The 16,961-nt window shown below is 44.8% G+C and overlaps 1 protein-coding gene across 9 annotated transcripts in view; it reads left to right on the forward strand.

Moving 5' to 3' along the window:
• SETD5 (SET domain containing 5) overlaps positions 1 to 16,961 on the forward strand; it is a 313,379-nt gene that overhangs the window by 236,537 nt on the left and 59,881 nt on the right. For all 9 annotated transcript variants that reach the window (XM_069206129.1, XM_069206133.1, XM_069206132.1 and 6 more), the window contains 2 exons: positions 5,074 to 5,553; positions 8,843 to 9,141. In XM_069206129.1, the coding sequence (XP_069062230.1) occupies positions 5,074 to 5,553; positions 8,843 to 9,141 (779 nt within the window). The remainder of the gene's footprint in view (positions 1 to 5,073; positions 5,554 to 8,842; positions 9,142 to 16,961) is intronic.

Genomic DNA, 16,961 nt, shown 5'->3' on the forward strand with positions numbered 1-16,961 from the left:
CCTATCAGAGGTAGTCCAGGACATCTTCGCCCAACGGGGGCACTTCTCAGATGGATTTATTCACTTCCTCGGAAAATGCTCAGTGCTTGCAGGTTTGTGCCCTGCAGTACCCATAGAGGGGAGTCTTGTGGGGTGTTTCAGTTGAGATGGAACTTTCAGCTGCATTACGTAATCCCTTGATTCCTCTAGTTCTGAGGAAGATTCTCTTGACCGGGCCCCAGTTATTCTTATGGTCCCAAATTGTCCGAGAAGGGTGTGGAAGATCCTCGCTCGGTCTTCCGTTGCAGCGGGACCTTCTCTCCTAGTTGTGGCGACTGGTCCAGCACCCCAATCTCTGAGGCCTCCACCTAGATGCTTGGCAATTGAGCTAGGACAATTGAGCTTTCTTCAGCTTCCACTGGAGATGGGTGACTAACTGGACCACACCTAGGATTACCAGTCGGATGACCCACTCTTTGTTGGCTACAGTGGTGCCAAAAAGGGTAAGGCAGTTCAGAAGAGGACTCTGTTACGGTGGACCATCCTTTGCATTAAGACCTGCTATACCTTTGCCAAAAAGGAGCCACCAGAGGGGAAATAGGTGCCTGTTCCACCAGTGCTAAGTCTATCAACCATGCACTCATGTGAGGCTTCCTGATTGCAGAGATCTGTAAATGGGCTGTGTGGGCCCCCTTAACCTTTCCAAAACACTATTGTCATAATTCAGAAGTGTGTAGAGATGAACACTGCCAGGTCAGTCTTAAAAGATTTCCTGGTTTATTCTTTTTTCAGCTGTCCTCCAGCGTAGGGTATGGCCGTGGGATCTGTTTTACACATTAGTAGTCTTCAAGTAGAAGTGTCCTTCAGAAGAAAGTTATTTACCTGCAGCAATGATCTTTTTGGTGGATACTTTACCTGTAGATTCCTCACGGACCCACCTGCTTCCCTGTCTGATGGATGATTTATAGAGAAGGTTAGAAGATCCCCATATTGCTTTGTTTGGTACTGCAGTCCTTCTTTTAGGTCAGTGTACTCTTTCCGCCCATGCCTAGAAACTAATGAATGGTAACTGAGGTCGGTGCTCTGGCTGTTGGTAGCTTTATGGCCTTAGTGGAGTCACTTGATGTCACTTCTGTTGCCGAGTGAGTCCAGCGCCCTCTACCAGTGACCTTGTTACATTGAAGTTTCTAGGTCCCGTTTGACTGCTGGGGTATGTTACGGAATCTGCTGGAAGAGTGTCCACAAGATGCACCATTACCAAAATGAAAATAGCCTTTTTTTCTGGTCAGTGTATCTGCTCGGTGAACTGATACTAGTAATCTTGCATAGGAAGCAGTGACTTGCGCGATTTTAGTTTTCCCGGGTAATCAATTAAATCTTCTGAGGTCTAGGGGGAGCCCATTCTACCAAAGAACCCTTATCACTGGTGTGAAGCTTACCATTACCAACAGGCATGGTAAATTCATCAAGATCTGTTATTTATACATCTTTGCTAAATGGTGGGTTCTTCAATTTTTATCTGATGTGGTTTTCACTACTGTTGCTTCGGGCCATTAGACGCTCTTAACTTGATTGTGGAGGTTCCATATATGCTGGTTTCACAAAAGAAATTCTAGGGCTTAAATAAAAGATAAAATAGTACAGCATATATGTGACGTGCTTCCATATATGTAACGGTAAGCCTGACTCCAGTGATAGGGTTCTTTGGTAGAATGGGCTCCCCAAGAAGATTTGAGTTCACCAGAAAGCTCTTCTGTTCAGAATTATGACTCCCTGACTTTGAACCTGCTGATGCCCAGATACCTTTTTAAGTGTAGTGAGCCTTCAAATAATAAATGACCATGATAGGATTGTTTTTAGGGTCGAGTGTGCAAGCGCTCTGGCCTGTTGTAATCTCTCTGGGGGCTTTTAACCACGCCCACTCTTTCTATTCATTCTTTGTTGTGCTTGTCTTAAATGCTTTATTATTATCAGTGCATTTTGTGAAATGTCCTCCTATGTGTGCGGAGTTCCCTCCAAGGCGGTTTCACTAAGTGAAAATTTTTGTTGCCCGTCACGCTTCTTCCTGTTAGTGTGTGATGGCCCCTACTCCGGTTTCGGTTTGCCTTTCATCCCAGCCGCGATCCTTTCTAGACAATCACGCAGCGACCCAATAACTCTTGTGCTCACGGCGGCCATGGCGCTTTGAATTGACTTGCTTCTGTCAGCTGTTTTACTTTTTATTTTCAGTTTATGGCGCAACAGAAGCCCAGTTAGGAATTTACAACGCTAATAGCTCTAACTTGAGCAAACACGAGACCCATTGCATTGCAAAGGCTTGTTTTGAAAGGAGTCACCTGTAGGTCAGTGAGTAGATGTAGTACTGCGATTCAGAAGCCACATGTCGTCTTGTAGTGCACGATTGGTGCAGCATGTGAAATTTTCTCAGTACTTTAAGCTCACTCTTTGGAGATCCTAGTATCTAGTGATTCTCTAGGTGACATCCTTCCTATCCCCAAGCCTTAAGAAGTACAGCTCTAACTGATGGCATCCTCTCAATCCCCGTCACCTTCCTTTGTACGGTGACACCTTCCACATCAGGACACCTTGACTCTGATTATGTGGATTTGAATGAAGATGACCATTACGTATAACAAGTTGCTGGGTATCCCGAGGCGTCTATCAAGTATGGCTTAGTGACAATAATGGTTGCAGTGGCCAGGCTTCTTGAATTTTTATGTCTGTCCGGGATCATGCGCATAGCCAGACCTTGTCCTTGTGTGATTATCAATAATTATTAGTTAAATAACTTTGGCCCCATAATCAGGGTGTAAAATGTTCCACAATGCTTTTTACGTTGAAAAGGTCTCCTGTTAAGATTCATGCATTGATCCCCAACATCATGTAGGGCAGCCCTATTGTTTTTCACCAGTGTTCCATTGAGTGCACACTGAATGATTCATCCTTACTTTTGATAAATACTTGGATTTTTCCAAATTCGGTGATCCTAAACCATTATCTTTTGAAGTATTTGAACTCTCAATTACTGTCAATTTTCAACCCAAAATAAACTTTGTGTAACATATACCCATATTGTTTGATATTCTCCGAATTCTCCTCAATTAAGTGAAGTTATTTAACAAACTATACAACCTTTGAAAAGTGCAACATTGGTTGCGTGTGGCCACTGAATTTATCGCCTTCCCCTAGCATTATATAGGTAAACCAGACATAGTTCCATTACATAATGATCTTCTTGCTCTACTTGGAATATCATCATTTCAGCCGGCGTCTGGCATTACAAGGATTTAAAGTTGGAAGAAACATCAAGCGTTTAATGAAAGAGAAGAAAGTAAATTATGTTCACTGTGGAGTCTCCATCTGCTGAATGCTCTTGTTCGTAAATGTTAAAATCAAACAGCTGATGTAGGTGCCATGATGTAGAACTTGAAGCACCAGCTAAGTATAGAAACCTCCCAATCAGCCAGTCATGCCAACTTAAAGCACTGGTTTTCCTATTTGTTCTTGACTGATTGTGATATTGGCGGCATGGGTCAGGAGAGTACTGTGTTGGTGCTTCCAAATCAGTGTGGTGGCAGATACCCACAGCCCTTGCACATTGGGAGATTTTTTTACTTAAGCAGATAGTTAAATCTATGGGTCATTTAATAGTTCCTGTAGGTGGTGCACACTCCGTTCCCTTTGCTTCTTACCTATGAGCGTATCATTGATTACCCTCCTTTGGGAGAGTGGATAAATGACTGCTCTAAAGCATGATTTGTCATATTGAAGACACTATTTTCGGGATATCGGTGGTTGAAGTCCTTGTTGCTAATCCCTTCTGCTCAGATTTCATCTTGTTTGCAAAGGTAAATGCCACAAAACTTGAAAACCCTTGTTAGCTAATGTATTCATGTCATGTAAGCACTTTATTCCTAGTTCTTTCGTGGAAGTGTGTAATACAGGTTTTGTTAGTTGGATAGTGCTTAGTTATGAAAACTCTGGACAAACCTTCCATTTTTTGCCCTGTACGTTTGAAGTGAATTTAAGGTTATTTCAGCCAGTCTGTTGTGGTGGGTCATGTGGTGATTGACACGAATGCTGGATAGGAGTCACTGCAGCCCAGGCCTCCAGTGAAAGGACCCTTGCATCAGTTTGTTGTGAGTAGAAGGCATCGTCAGAGGACAGATTCTGGGAGATGAGCCCTCGAATACATTTTCAGGCACTTTCTTTCTGTGCTGGCAGCCACAGAAAGCCCAATTTCCTGCATTGGGTCTTGGTGGGCCTTGCTTCCGAATATGATTTAGAGGCTTGAACGGAGCCTAATTTCTCCTGAGGTGATGGCAATAAGTGCTGAACACATTACATTCATAAATCTCACCTTCCTAAGCCAGCAAGTTCTTTCTATGTGGGGGTAGATTACAGCTTTCCCGCCTGTTGGTTATATTTTTAATTGTCCTGCTTTTAAACTGCATGCACTGCTGTAACAAAGCTGCTTCGTGTTTGTTGTGTGTTTATTCTTTCATTCCAAAAACAATAAATCTGGTGACCCTGGTGCACCGTCATGAAAACATTCCCAGACACAAAATGACCTCTCATCCCAGAAAAGCATGTCCTTCGTCTCTAGAGATATTCTAGTGGCGCTGAAGGCATTGGTCATACATTGACATGCAGCAATAAAACTTGTTTGGTCCTCTTGTCTTTAAACTCGCTCTGAGAAGGCTAGAGTGCAGATTAAGTAGGTGCTGTAGTTTTAGTTTAAAGGGGCCATCCAGTATAGAGCCAAACAAGTTCTCTCTGTAATCAGTCCTGCATTCCTAACAAGCAGCGACAGTTGGCATTCGAGAGCATTGCTTTGTTTGTCAGCTTGGAGTGTTGAGATGAATTGAGACCTCGCTCACCAGATGGCCCCTCTAAAGATTTGACTCAAGACAAACTTGTAAATGAGGTGGGATCAGGTGATAAATGCAAGCTGTTGTCTGCTGTGTGTTGCTGTGCCATTCATTGTAAGCCATTAATGTTTTTTTCTTTTTCTTTTCCTTGTTCCCTCTTTCTCCTTGATTTTACCACTCACTTATTCCTGCTCTAACACCTTCCCTATCCCATGTCCCACAGCCTTGCCTACAGACTGATGCAGATGTATCGAGGGCTGGATATTTGGACCCCAGCAGTCATGACTGCCCTGAAAACCCACTTCCCCACAGCACTGGTGTCATAGAATTAGCTTCTCAGTCCCCAAGCACGTCTCTTCCATACATCAGCAACGCCCCTTTGGAAACTGGCTTTCTTGTCAAGAGTGGGGACGGACAGACGCCTCTACGGTGCTCGGATCAGACTTTCCGGACAGAGTTTAATTTAATGTATGCCTACTCCCCTTTGAACGCTGTCCCCCGAACAGATGGACCTTTGCGAGGAGGCGAGACCAAGCCTTCGCAGTCAGACGCACTGTATTGTGGCTCTCCTGGTGAGGGTTATTTTAGCAGACTTGGGCAGGGATTTCTAAAGGAAACAGCACAAGAATCCATGTCGCCCATTAGCGAAAGACCCTGCGACGGAGTGAAAGCTTCTCCACAAAACCCGCCACAGAGGAAGAAGGCAAGTATTTATTGCTGAAGTGCAAAGTTTCAGATGCCGCCAAACCTACTGTTTTCTTTCATTTCTTTTTCAGACATTTGGCGTTTTCTTCCTACATTACATATTGAAATTAAGATTTTTAGTAAATTGAGCCTGATGAATGTAAGAATAGAACGAAACATTCATAATCGGGCAACGCAGTTGGTGTTCAGGAATCAAATACGGGTGTCCTGCAAAGCTCAAATGTGATGACACTTCAAGATTATCCAAACCATTTGTCAGGTCATTTCTGTCTGCTGCAGTTCCGCTTGGTCGCCAGCTTACTTGTGAACCTCAGAGTAACAAGATGCCCAGCCGCCACTGCAAATCAAGTGGTTGTGTCCAACTTTGCACCACTCATTAATAGAGACAGACCAAGTGTATGGGCATTGTAAGCAACTGGGAAAGTGTCTTAGGCCGGGAATGGTCTTTCTGACTATGGAGTCTATTGCTGTTTCTGCCTTGTGCCACTTACTCTGGGATGGGAGTAACAGGTTGGAGGTAGATGATGGCCAGAAGTGTGAATGGACCATGGTGGGATGGGCCAGAGTGCCTGCTGTGGTATAGAGGAAGCTTGACATTAAGGAATGGAAGTAGGAGGGAACAGGGGGTGCTGAGAGGCTTAGAGGCGTAGGATTGGGCACGCAGTGCAGTCCTGCATAATCCAACAGACCTTTCTGGTCTCTTTGGACTTGACTCACTTCATGAGTGGTCTGAAGTGGGGGCATGTCTAGTAGCTAATGAATGCAGACGTGCATGGCATAGATTGGGATCAAAGGATTGTCTTTCCCTTTGGCTTTCATATTTTTAAATCAAAGTTCAACCCCTAAATAGTCATCCAGCCCGCAAAATAACACATTGTCATAGTTACAATGCTAAACATTGCAAGCAAGCTAAAGCGTTTGAAGCTTGATCTCACTTACTCCATGAACGTAACACAAAAATAAATACATTTGTTAATCTATTTAGGGAAATGCTTTGTTTGAAAAACCCAGGAAGCTGTGCATTTTAAGTTCGATCACCGATTGCATCTTTAAGAAACAATCCAAAAACTGTGCTCTTGTTTTCTAATCCGAACAGTTACTAGTTGCAGTGATATTTAGCATTTCCCTCTCAAAGTACATATTTTCTTCCGACCCCCTCCTACTCCCTAAAGTACTTTGTAACCGATTTCTGTTCTAGCTTGTCGTCATTTCTGGGATGACAGTGCACACAGTGGTAGCCAGAGTAGCGTGTTGACATTCAGGGGCCATACAAACAAATGGCAGTGTCTATTGTGGTAGCAGTAAAACCTGTGTGTGTGGTAGGAAGCCCACAGTTGGTGCAATGTAAGTTGTAGTAGAAGGCGAAGCAGTGTATGGGTGCTCAGTGGGCACACTGTGTCCGTTGCGGTAGAAGGAGAAATTGTCTGTAAACTGTAGGCAATACAGTCTTGTGACAGCATGTATAGTGATACCAGGGAGATCAGAATCTGCACTGCCCAGAAGAGATGGTACTCAACAGAGGCGAAGTAGTAGGCCAGAAGTCTACGGAAGAGTTGTCACATTGTACATGATGGTTGAACAGGTAAGAAAGCAGTCATTGGATGCAGAGGAGTCCCACAAAATATGTTGGGTTTCTTTGTCCTGTTTACACTTCTTGGTTTCTCTTTCTTCTGTGAGCTCATCTAAGTTGCCAAGGTCTCCCTAGCAAAAGCTGTAGATAGCCCTCATGTTGAGCTAGCCCCTTCCCTCCTGCCTCCAGCTACAGTGACCCGTCTGGCATGAGCACTCCTGGCCTTTAGAATTATTTTCTTTTGATTATTCACTGCATAATTTCATGTTAGGGTTCTCATGGGTGCACCAGTTAGCTTTTTATTTTATTTTCTAAAACCATGATGTTCCCTATTTATTCAGCATCCAAGTTCCTGTGTTTTTTCAGTGTGAAAATTAACTTGTGATCTGGATCACTACTGCGAACCAACTTTACAAAAGGATGACACAATAAAATATGGAGTAACCATAGCAAAGTCTATATTGGAATGTTTATTTGAAATTATTTGTCATAAGCAAAATGCTGTCTTGCAACAGGTGTGCACGGTTACTTCTGTTCAAAGCATACAGGTTCACAATGATTCTGCCTTCCAGATATTGAACCACTTCCACATCAGAAGCATTACTTCTATACTCTTTATGCAGAAGTCCTGTTGAATCATATTAACAAATCATAGTTTCACGATCATTGAAAAGCTGTGTCTTTCTGAATGAAGGGTCCTCCCGGTGCTGATTTTGTTTATTCTAAAACACAAAAAATCATCGGGCCCTCCTTCGAATTTTTGCATTTCTATTAAATTGGCAATGTTTAAATGCGTAGACGTATGAAAACATGGCAGTTGAGTTCTGATACTGTTTAAAAGATGGCATCAAATACAAACATACTTTTCTAATCAGGCAGGCCTTACTAATCTGTAAAAGAAGCCCCAGTGTGAGTTTTAGAAGTTGTTGTGGGGGCTTTGAAGAGGATTTGGAGTCCCTTCCCTTTTGATACATATTTCTAGCTTGGCTGTAAATGACAAACATGTTAGTGATGACCCATTACATATTTGTTTACTGCTGACCCTTTTTCAGCATACAACAAAACCCTCTTACCAGCATAATACCTCCTTTGGCCAGAGCCTGGTGCCCTCCCTTGGATCACTTGAGGCCCCCCTTAGAGGTCCCGTGCCCGTTTGAAGACCCCTTTAGAGTTCTCCTTGCTTCTACTGTGAACATATGCCACTAACCTTTTTACAGTCTAGCCTGCGTTGCATGCGCTCGCGCATGCGTATCGCAGCGAGACGCTTTAGTATTTATAAAAGGGCTCGGAGCCCTGTCAACTTCACGTCAGTGTTTTTTATTGGTTCGTGGGCTTGCCTAATAAAATCTGCTTGCTTTAATTAGTGGAAGGCACGCATACGTCATGCCTTTTCCGGTAGCTAGCCCTCCTTGAGCGCAACGACCAAGTACAGAAAACATGCGAAGCTCGCTGTTTTCCATCGGGCTCGTGGACTTCTTTTTCTCTAATTTACGAGCGCGATCTCGCTTGGCAGAAGTCGAGCGCTTTACATAGTTAATTTCACTTTTTCGGGTTATGTACATAAATGCACTTTTGCCCGATAGGTGAAAAGTCGGGTTAGGAGTTGACCACGCGATCAGCTCTAACATGAGCAAACGCGAGACCCGTTGCATTGTAAATGCTTGTTTGTTTTGTCATTTGGCAAACTTTACATTCCATCTATTTTGTTATTTTTTAGGTTTCTCTGTTAGAGTATCGGAAGCGGAAACAGGAAGCTAAGGAAGGCACGTCTTGCTCTGGAGGGGAGTTAATGCGATGTTCCGGGACTCCCACCCGACAAAACAGCAATGCTACTATTCCAGATATGGACATTCCGAGCTCACAGGGGTTGACATCTCAAATCCCTTCCTCTCCACAGAGTGGCTTTACCTCCCCATCCCACTCTTTTACTCCTCAGTTAGATGAGGTCAGCCCACCGGACCCTCGAGGATCCTCGACATCTCACTGCAAAGCTTCAGAGAACACCAGCAGCAGATGGTAAGTGTGCTTTTCATTTGAAGGTCTTGTGGAGTCTGAGTTGTTTACAAAGAGCAAAAGTACTATCATTCTTAGAAGATAAGGATATATTGCTTTACAGTGCTTGGCATTTCTCAGCTCCCATGATGTTCACCCGTTTTTTTATTTTTTTACTTATACTGTTCGTTTACATCATGTCACTTTGTTTTTAATTCAGCTGATTGAATTTATTAATCAGCAAACAGTTGTACACTCTTAAATGTCTGGATAATCAGAGCAAGTCTGTCTGTCAGTGATTCCAATACTAGAAATGTAACTCCCACTTTTAAAGCATGCAAAGCAGATGGAGCCTCAATAAGAATAAAGTATAGGAATGCAGAGGGTTTAATATCATGAGACATAAGTCTTGAAATGAGTGTGGAAGCCTATCCCTCTCCTGTTCCAAAACGGTCGAATTCAGCCAAAAAATAGCCGAGGGTAGCTCTTCTCCGGATCAGCGCTTGGTGCGTAAAGAAAAGAACTGACGTCTCTGAGTGAGGGTGGCGTCTATGTACTCCTCCTTAAGTCATCACGGCGACCACGACACCTATGACGCCTGCCCAGTTGACCGATGCCACCTACCGATGCGCAAGGGTATTGCTTGAAGAAAAATCTCCGGATCCAGTCTGACGCATGGGGGAAAATTCTAAGGTAAGGAATCTGCAACTAGAATATGTCTCTACCAGATATTTAGTTACCGAAGGTAAGTAACTTGTACATCACCGTCTGCATAGATCTAAAGCCATGTGGATGTTTGACGTGCTCTGTTTACAATGATGGAATAGATGGAAGGCGGCTCATGCTTGCCATTTCTCAGTCAATCTTCCATAATATTCGCACACTGGGAATAGTCCAGCTAGTTTGTTGCGTCCTGGAAGACTTTATGGCACAAAAAAATCTTTCTGCATATACAAATCTTAAAAGCCAATGTATAATGAAAATGACTTTGAAAAGAAAATTACACTTCAGCTCCCCAGTTTTGCCCCACCCTCTTTTGTTTTTTAAGTGAACTATGAAAGGAAAATCTTTAAAAACAAATATTGGGGGCTGGTGAGGGGGTTCATAGCACACAAGGCTTTGCCTCTTGTGAGTTACACTCAATTGTAACAAACATCTGTTACACTCTATTGCACACTGCATGCTTTTTATATGTGTCTGTATGTACACATATAATCTGTGTGTAAACAAACAAACTATTCCATCCGGTGGTTGATGTTAAGGCGTCGCACATCCGATATTGGTAAGACTGAGTATCAAATACAAAGAAAAATAGTCATGTGGAGGGTGCCGGCCTGGTACGTGAACCCAACCACCACGGGTTTCAAAGTGCACAAAAACACAAGTGGTCCTAACAAGGGCCACCTATGTCCTGCGCTGTACTAGACAAAGTGAAAAGGTAGAAAGCGACCAGGGCACTCCAAACTTCATAGAACCGAGATACGTAGAATAACAAAAAGATTTATTGGTAAACCTTCATGATAAAACCTTCCATGTACTTAAGGTCAATACATGAAAATTCGGTAACAGCCTGTTCATATAGTACAATTAATGTCCATATAAAGTGACCAATACATGTATATTCGGTAACAGCCAACACGTGTTTCGTCCTCAATGGACTTCTTCAAGGCTCATGAACTAAAATGTAAATGGGAATCACGATATTTAATGTTGGAGTTCCAAGTGGAAATTCAGGGAGACCGAAGGGTTCTCCATCTCAGTAACAAAGTCCATTTATAATCCCGAGACGGATAATGCACATGCGTGATATAACATCGCGCCAGACGGCATATAAAGCATATAAGTTTACCTCATGAACTAAAATGTAAATGGGAATCACGATATTTAATATACATTAAATATCGTGATTCCCATTTACATTTTATCCGTCTCGGGATTATAAATGGACTTTGTTACTGAGATGGAGAACCCTTCGGTCTCCCTGAATTTCCACTTGGAACTCCAACATTAAATATCGTGATTCCCATTTACATTTTAGTTCATGAGCCTTGAAGAAGTCCATTGAGGACGAAACACGTGTTGGCTGTTACCGAATATACATGTATTGGTCACTTTATATGGACATTAATTGTACTATATGAACAGGCTGTTACCGAATTTTCATGTATTGACCTTAAGTACATGGAAGGTTTTATCATGAAGGTTTACCAATAAATCTTTTTGTTATTCTACGTATCTCGGTTCTATGAAGTTTGGAGTGCCCTGGTCGCTTTCTACCTTTTCACTTTGTATAATCTGTGTGTGTTTGTGGCATGTAAAACTCTGAATACTTAGGCTCTTCGCTGTCCTGACATCTAGTTTTTGGTCTGGATGTTTGCAGGTTGTTGTTCTTCATCGTAAGTTGCGTCAGTACCGGTTTTGACTCAACCTTTTGCCCACAAAGCACAGCACACTGGCTTTACTTCAGATTTTCTTTCATCATCAGACTTGGACAGATGGGACCACTGCTCCAAAGTCTATGTATTTAGACGCTCTGGGTCTTTCAGGTCTGCTTTGGGTCCACCAGCTCACTTCTCATCCTTGTGTTGTAAAACAGCTTTATTGCACTTAGCGATGCATCCACTTGCACAGTCGGATCTTCTGGAAACAGATTTTGCAGTGTGAATCTTTTCTGGATTCACATGTGGTGCATTATTTACTCAACTAGTGATTGGGTCCAGAATTTCCACTATTTATTTTAAAAACAAAATTTTTCTATTCTCGTTTGTTGGTAGGGGTCAACGGAACTGCCACTTGGTGTTTTTGTGACAATCAAATCAAATCATTAACATTTATAAAGCGCGCTACTCACCCGTGCGGGTCTCAAGGCGCTAGGGGGGAAAGGGGGGATTATCGCTGCTCGAACAGCCAAGTCTTTAGGAGTCTCCGGAAAGCGGAGTGGTCCTGGGTGGTCCTGAGGCTGGTGGGGAGGGAGTTCCAGGTCTTGGCCGCCAGGAAGGAGAAGGATCTCCCACCCGCCGTGGAGCGGCGGGTGCGAGGGACGGCAGCAAGTGCGAGGCCAGCGGAGCGGAGGGGGCGGGTGGGGACGTAGAAGCTGAGGCGTCTGTTGAGGTATTCCGGTCCCTTGTTGTGGAGGGTTTTGTGTGCGTGGGTGAGAAGACGGAAGGTGATCCTTTTGCTGACTGGGAGCCAATGCAGGTGTCTCAGGTGTGCGGAGATGTGGCTGTTGCGGGGTACGTCGAGGATGAGGCGGGCCGAGGCGTTTTGGATGCGTTGCAGGCGGTTTTGGAGTTTGGCGGTGGTCCCGGCGTAGAGGGTGTTGCCGTAGTCCAGGCGACTCGTGACAAGGGCGTGGGTCACGGTTTTTCTGGTGTCGGCGGGGATCCAGCGGAAGATCTTGCGGAGCATGCGGAGAGTGAGGAAGCAGGCGGAGGACACGGCGTTGACTTGCTTGGTCATGGTGAGAAGAGGGTCCAAGATGAAGCCGAGGTTGCGGGCGTGGTCTGCGGGGGTCGGTGCGGTGCCGAGGGCCGTGGGCCACCAGGAGTCGTCCCAGGCGGACGGGGTGTTGCCGAGGATGAGGACTTCCGTTTTTTCAGAGTTCAGCTTTAGGCGGCTGAGCCTCATCCAATCTGCGACGTCCTTCATACCCTCTTGTAGGTTGGTCTTGGCGCTGGCGGGGTCCTTGGTGAGGGAGAGTACAAGTTGGGTGTCGTCGGCGTAGGAGGTGATGATGATGTCGTGCTTGCGTACGATGTCGGCGAGGGGGCTCATGTAGACATTGAAGAGTGTCAGGCTGAGCGATGAGCCTTGAGGTACGCCGCAGATGATCTCAGTGGGTTCTGAGCGAAACGGAGGGAGGTAAACTCTTTGGGAGCGGTTAGCGAGGAAGGAGGCGATCCAGTCCAGGGCCTGGCCTTGGATCCCGGTGGAGCGTAGGCGGGTGATTAGGGTGCGGTGACAGACGGTGTCAAAGGCAGCCGAGAGGTCGAGGAGAATGAGGGCGACTGTTTCACCGTTGTCCATCAGGGTTCTGATGTCGTCTGTGACTGAGATGAGGGCGGTTTCCGTGCTGTGGTTGGTTCGGAATCCGGTTTGTGAAGGGTCGAGCAGGTTGTTGTCTTCCAGGAAGGTGGTCAGCTGTTTGTTGACGGTCTTTTCTATTACCTTGGCTGGGAAAGGTAGAAGAGAGATGGGGTGGAAGTTTTTCAGGTCGCTTGGGTCAGCCGTAGGTTTCTTTAGTAGGGCGTTGACTTCAGCGTGCTTCCAGCATTCGGGGAAGGTAGCAGAAGAAAAAGAAGAGTTGATGACGGTCTGGAGGTGCGGGCGATGATGTCGTCGGCTTTGTTAAAGATGAAGTGCGGGCAGGGGTCCGAAGGGGCGCCGGAGTGGATAGAGTTCATGATGGATTTGGTTTCTTCCGTGTTGATGTGGGTCCAGTTGTTGAGGGTGATGTCCGGGGAAGCGGGTTCAGTGGTGTATGGTTGGGTCTGGTGTCCGAAGCTGTCGTGGAGGTCGCTGATCTTGCGATGGAAGAAAGTGGCGAGGGATTCGCACAAATCCTGTGAGGGCGTGAGCTGAGGTGACTCTAACTTTTTGCACTTCCTCTGGATGTTCCCACCTTGGGTTGCCATCTTCAAATTATTTTTTTCTGCCTTTGGGTTTGGATGGTTCAGCTTGTAGGGGAAATTTTGAAGATTTGCTGGGATAAGTTGTAGCAAAGTTTATGAAGACTTGAAAGCATCATCCACGGTTAGTGGTCGGTGAAAAGTAAGAACGAGCGTGTAAAAATATCCAATCTTCGACAGAGGTTCAAGAATGCCCAGACCAAAGGGGGGGGGGCTCCCTTCTTGCGTGATGGGGAAAACTCCTTTCCAATTCTGCAGAAATTGGCATCACAAATATGCACAAAAAGGCAAACATCCAGTGCGTAACCTCTGCCTTCCAGACGACCACCGAAGTGAAGATTGCAATGCCTGTGCAGTTTTTGCGCCGAAGACACTCCTGGTGAGAGCGAAACAAAGAATGGCTCACCACTCAACACAAGCTCAAAAAATCCACTTCATCCCTGAAGGATATGGACCTTTACAGCGACGAACAGGAAAATGCCACTGAAGGAGCAGATGAAGAAACCTCGGAAGGGGACTGCAATGTCATAGAAAACGAGGAAGGACTGGTGAAAAAGGTCAGAAAAGAGGTGAGAGAGTCGACCACCCTGCTGTAGACCCCAAGTCAAGAAAATCGGACTGCCGGACTCAAAAGGGAGCCTTGGCGTGGAAATGCTCGCCACCCATAGGCATATCCCTCAAAAAGGAGTCACATGGAGCACTTGAGTGGGCCTCCAGTGTAGATACCCCCCACCCCCTCACCACTCCCTACAAAAAAAAAATTGATGAAAGAAGGAAAGACAAAGGATGCGTCAACATCCAAGGGCCATGATCGTAAAAGCGTTTATCGAAGCCCAGTTAAAGAACACTCAACAAAAAGAGGTTCCTTTGTTGAGGAAAAACATGTTATTTCAAGTCCCGAAGACAGAGCCCTCGAGATTCAACTTCTGGGCCACCCCCAGTCAAAGAAAGTAAAAGACACACCGACATTGGGAGAAGATAGGAGATCTAATGAAACATCTCCCAGCGCAATACAAAAAGAGGGCCGCTCATCTGGTGGAAAGCGGGAAGAATATAGCCAGCGCTTGTTTAAAGTCGACATTGGATGTGGCAGACACTTCTAGTCATCAAATGATCAAGGAGATTACCTTAAGGTGCGCCGTTCGTGGCTACGTATTTCAGAATTTAAGCCAGGGGTCCAAGCAAATATAATAAATGCCCCTTTTAATGGCCAGCAGGTATTTGGGAATAGACTAAAACCTCAACCAACTCAGAAAGGACAATGAGACAGCAAAGCCTATGAGGGCTCTACAATTTAGAGGAGGAATGCAAAGGGGATCCTTTGCGTCGAAAGCGGAGTTCAAGAGGAACATTTCAGGCAGGAAGTTCCCACCAGAAATTCCACAGCAGTACTCCGACGTCTGCACCTCAACAAGCTGGTAAAACCAACAACAAGAAAGGGGATCCGTTCGTGGTAGTCTCGGAGGAAGAAAACAATCTATAAGAGGAGGTACAACTCCATCTAATAAGTGACTACATTGCAGAAACAATAACATCCACAAATCTGTCAGATTTAAAAGACAGCGAAGACTCGCGTTATCGTCACCAATCACTGGTGGGTGGAAGATTTAAAAATATTCTCCACGAGTGGAGGAAAATAAATTCAGACAAATAGGTAATAAATGTAATATAACACGGGTATTGTATGGAACTAGACTAATTCCCTCCAACAAAAGGTCTAAATAAGAGGAATCATTCAAAGGAGGAAACAGATCGATTCCTCAAGGAAGTCAAAGAGCTGGTAGACAAACAAGCTATAGAACAAGTCCCAATTCAGGAAATCAACAAGGGAAATTACTCAGCTTATTTCTTAATTCCAAAGGTATATGGATCTTTACGTCCAGTCTTGGACCTCCGGTTCATCAACAAATTCATATGGACCATAAAGTTCAAAATGACAACCTTACAGGTAGTAGTCCATCAATATCAGAGAGTAGATTTAATGGCAACAATAGGCTTAAAAGAGGCATATTTACATATTCGGGTGAATGCACAACACAAAATAGTATCTAAGGTTTGTGATAAACATTATCAATTCAAGGTACTAGCCTTCGGAATAAAGTCAGCCCCAAGAGTGTTCACAAAATGCCTGGTGGCAGGAGCAGTGCACCTCGGAAGAATGGGTAATCATGCATATCCATATCTCGATGCGTGGTTAGCGAGGGCGCACTCCTACCAAAAATGCAAGCAGGGCATTCAAATTGTGATGAGCACATTGTACTCCCTGGGTTTTCATTAAGCATAGAGAAGTTGTCGCCAGAACTGGAGCAGGGAAAATATTTATTGGGAGCAAAACTGAATACAGTCCTGGGGAAGTCATTCCTCCAGCAAGAAAGAGTACTCAGTCCCTTTTGGAGGAGATTTACCATTACCGGAGGGGCCAATCCCAGACAGCGAGGACTGTGGGGAAACTCTTGGGAAAGATGGCGTCATATATTCCCTTGATTACATATGTGAGACTGCACATGAGACCAATACAGGAGTGGCTGCAATTTCAGTGGCCACAAGTGACGGAGTTGAGACTATCTAGTTGTTGTCATGCAGAAGGTGCAGGAGACAATTGTGTGGTTCAACAGAGAAAATATTACATGGGGGAAGACTCCTTCAGCAGCCAACTCCCTCAGTAACAATAACCACAGATGCATCACCTGTGGGATGGGGAGCTCATATGGGTACACTAAAAATACGGGGAATCTGGAAGAAACAGGACGCGGTACAACACATCAATCTCCTGAAATTAAAAACTGTTTTTCTAATTTTGAAAACGTTCCAGAAACACATTCAGAGAAGGACAATATTAATTCAGACAGACAACACAACAGCAGTGTTTTACATCAACAAACAAATGGGGACTCCATCTCCCCCACGTTTGAGATGAGCCCAGCAACTCTGGATATGGGCAGTTCAGAAGAACATAGGAATACAGGCAATACATCTTCCAGGAAGGACAATGGTGAGGCAGACAAGCTAAGCAGACAGGTCTCATGCTCCCACAAATGGAAGATGAATCAGAGTGTGGTACAGAAGATTTTCAAGATGTGGGTCACACCAACATTAGATCTATTTGCAACTCCTGGGAACGCAAAATGCTGGAACACGTCCGAACCCGATGGCGGAAAGAAAACAATCTATGATGGAGTCGACGCCCATGCTCAATGGAGCCGAAATGGGAGGAGT

This window comes from Pleurodeles waltl, chromosome 9, assembly GCF_031143425.1.
Source record: "Pleurodeles waltl isolate 20211129_DDA chromosome 9, aPleWal1.hap1.20221129, whole genome shotgun sequence".
In the NCBI taxonomy this organism is placed as follows: Eukaryota; Metazoa; Chordata; class Amphibia; order Caudata; family Salamandridae; genus Pleurodeles; species Pleurodeles waltl.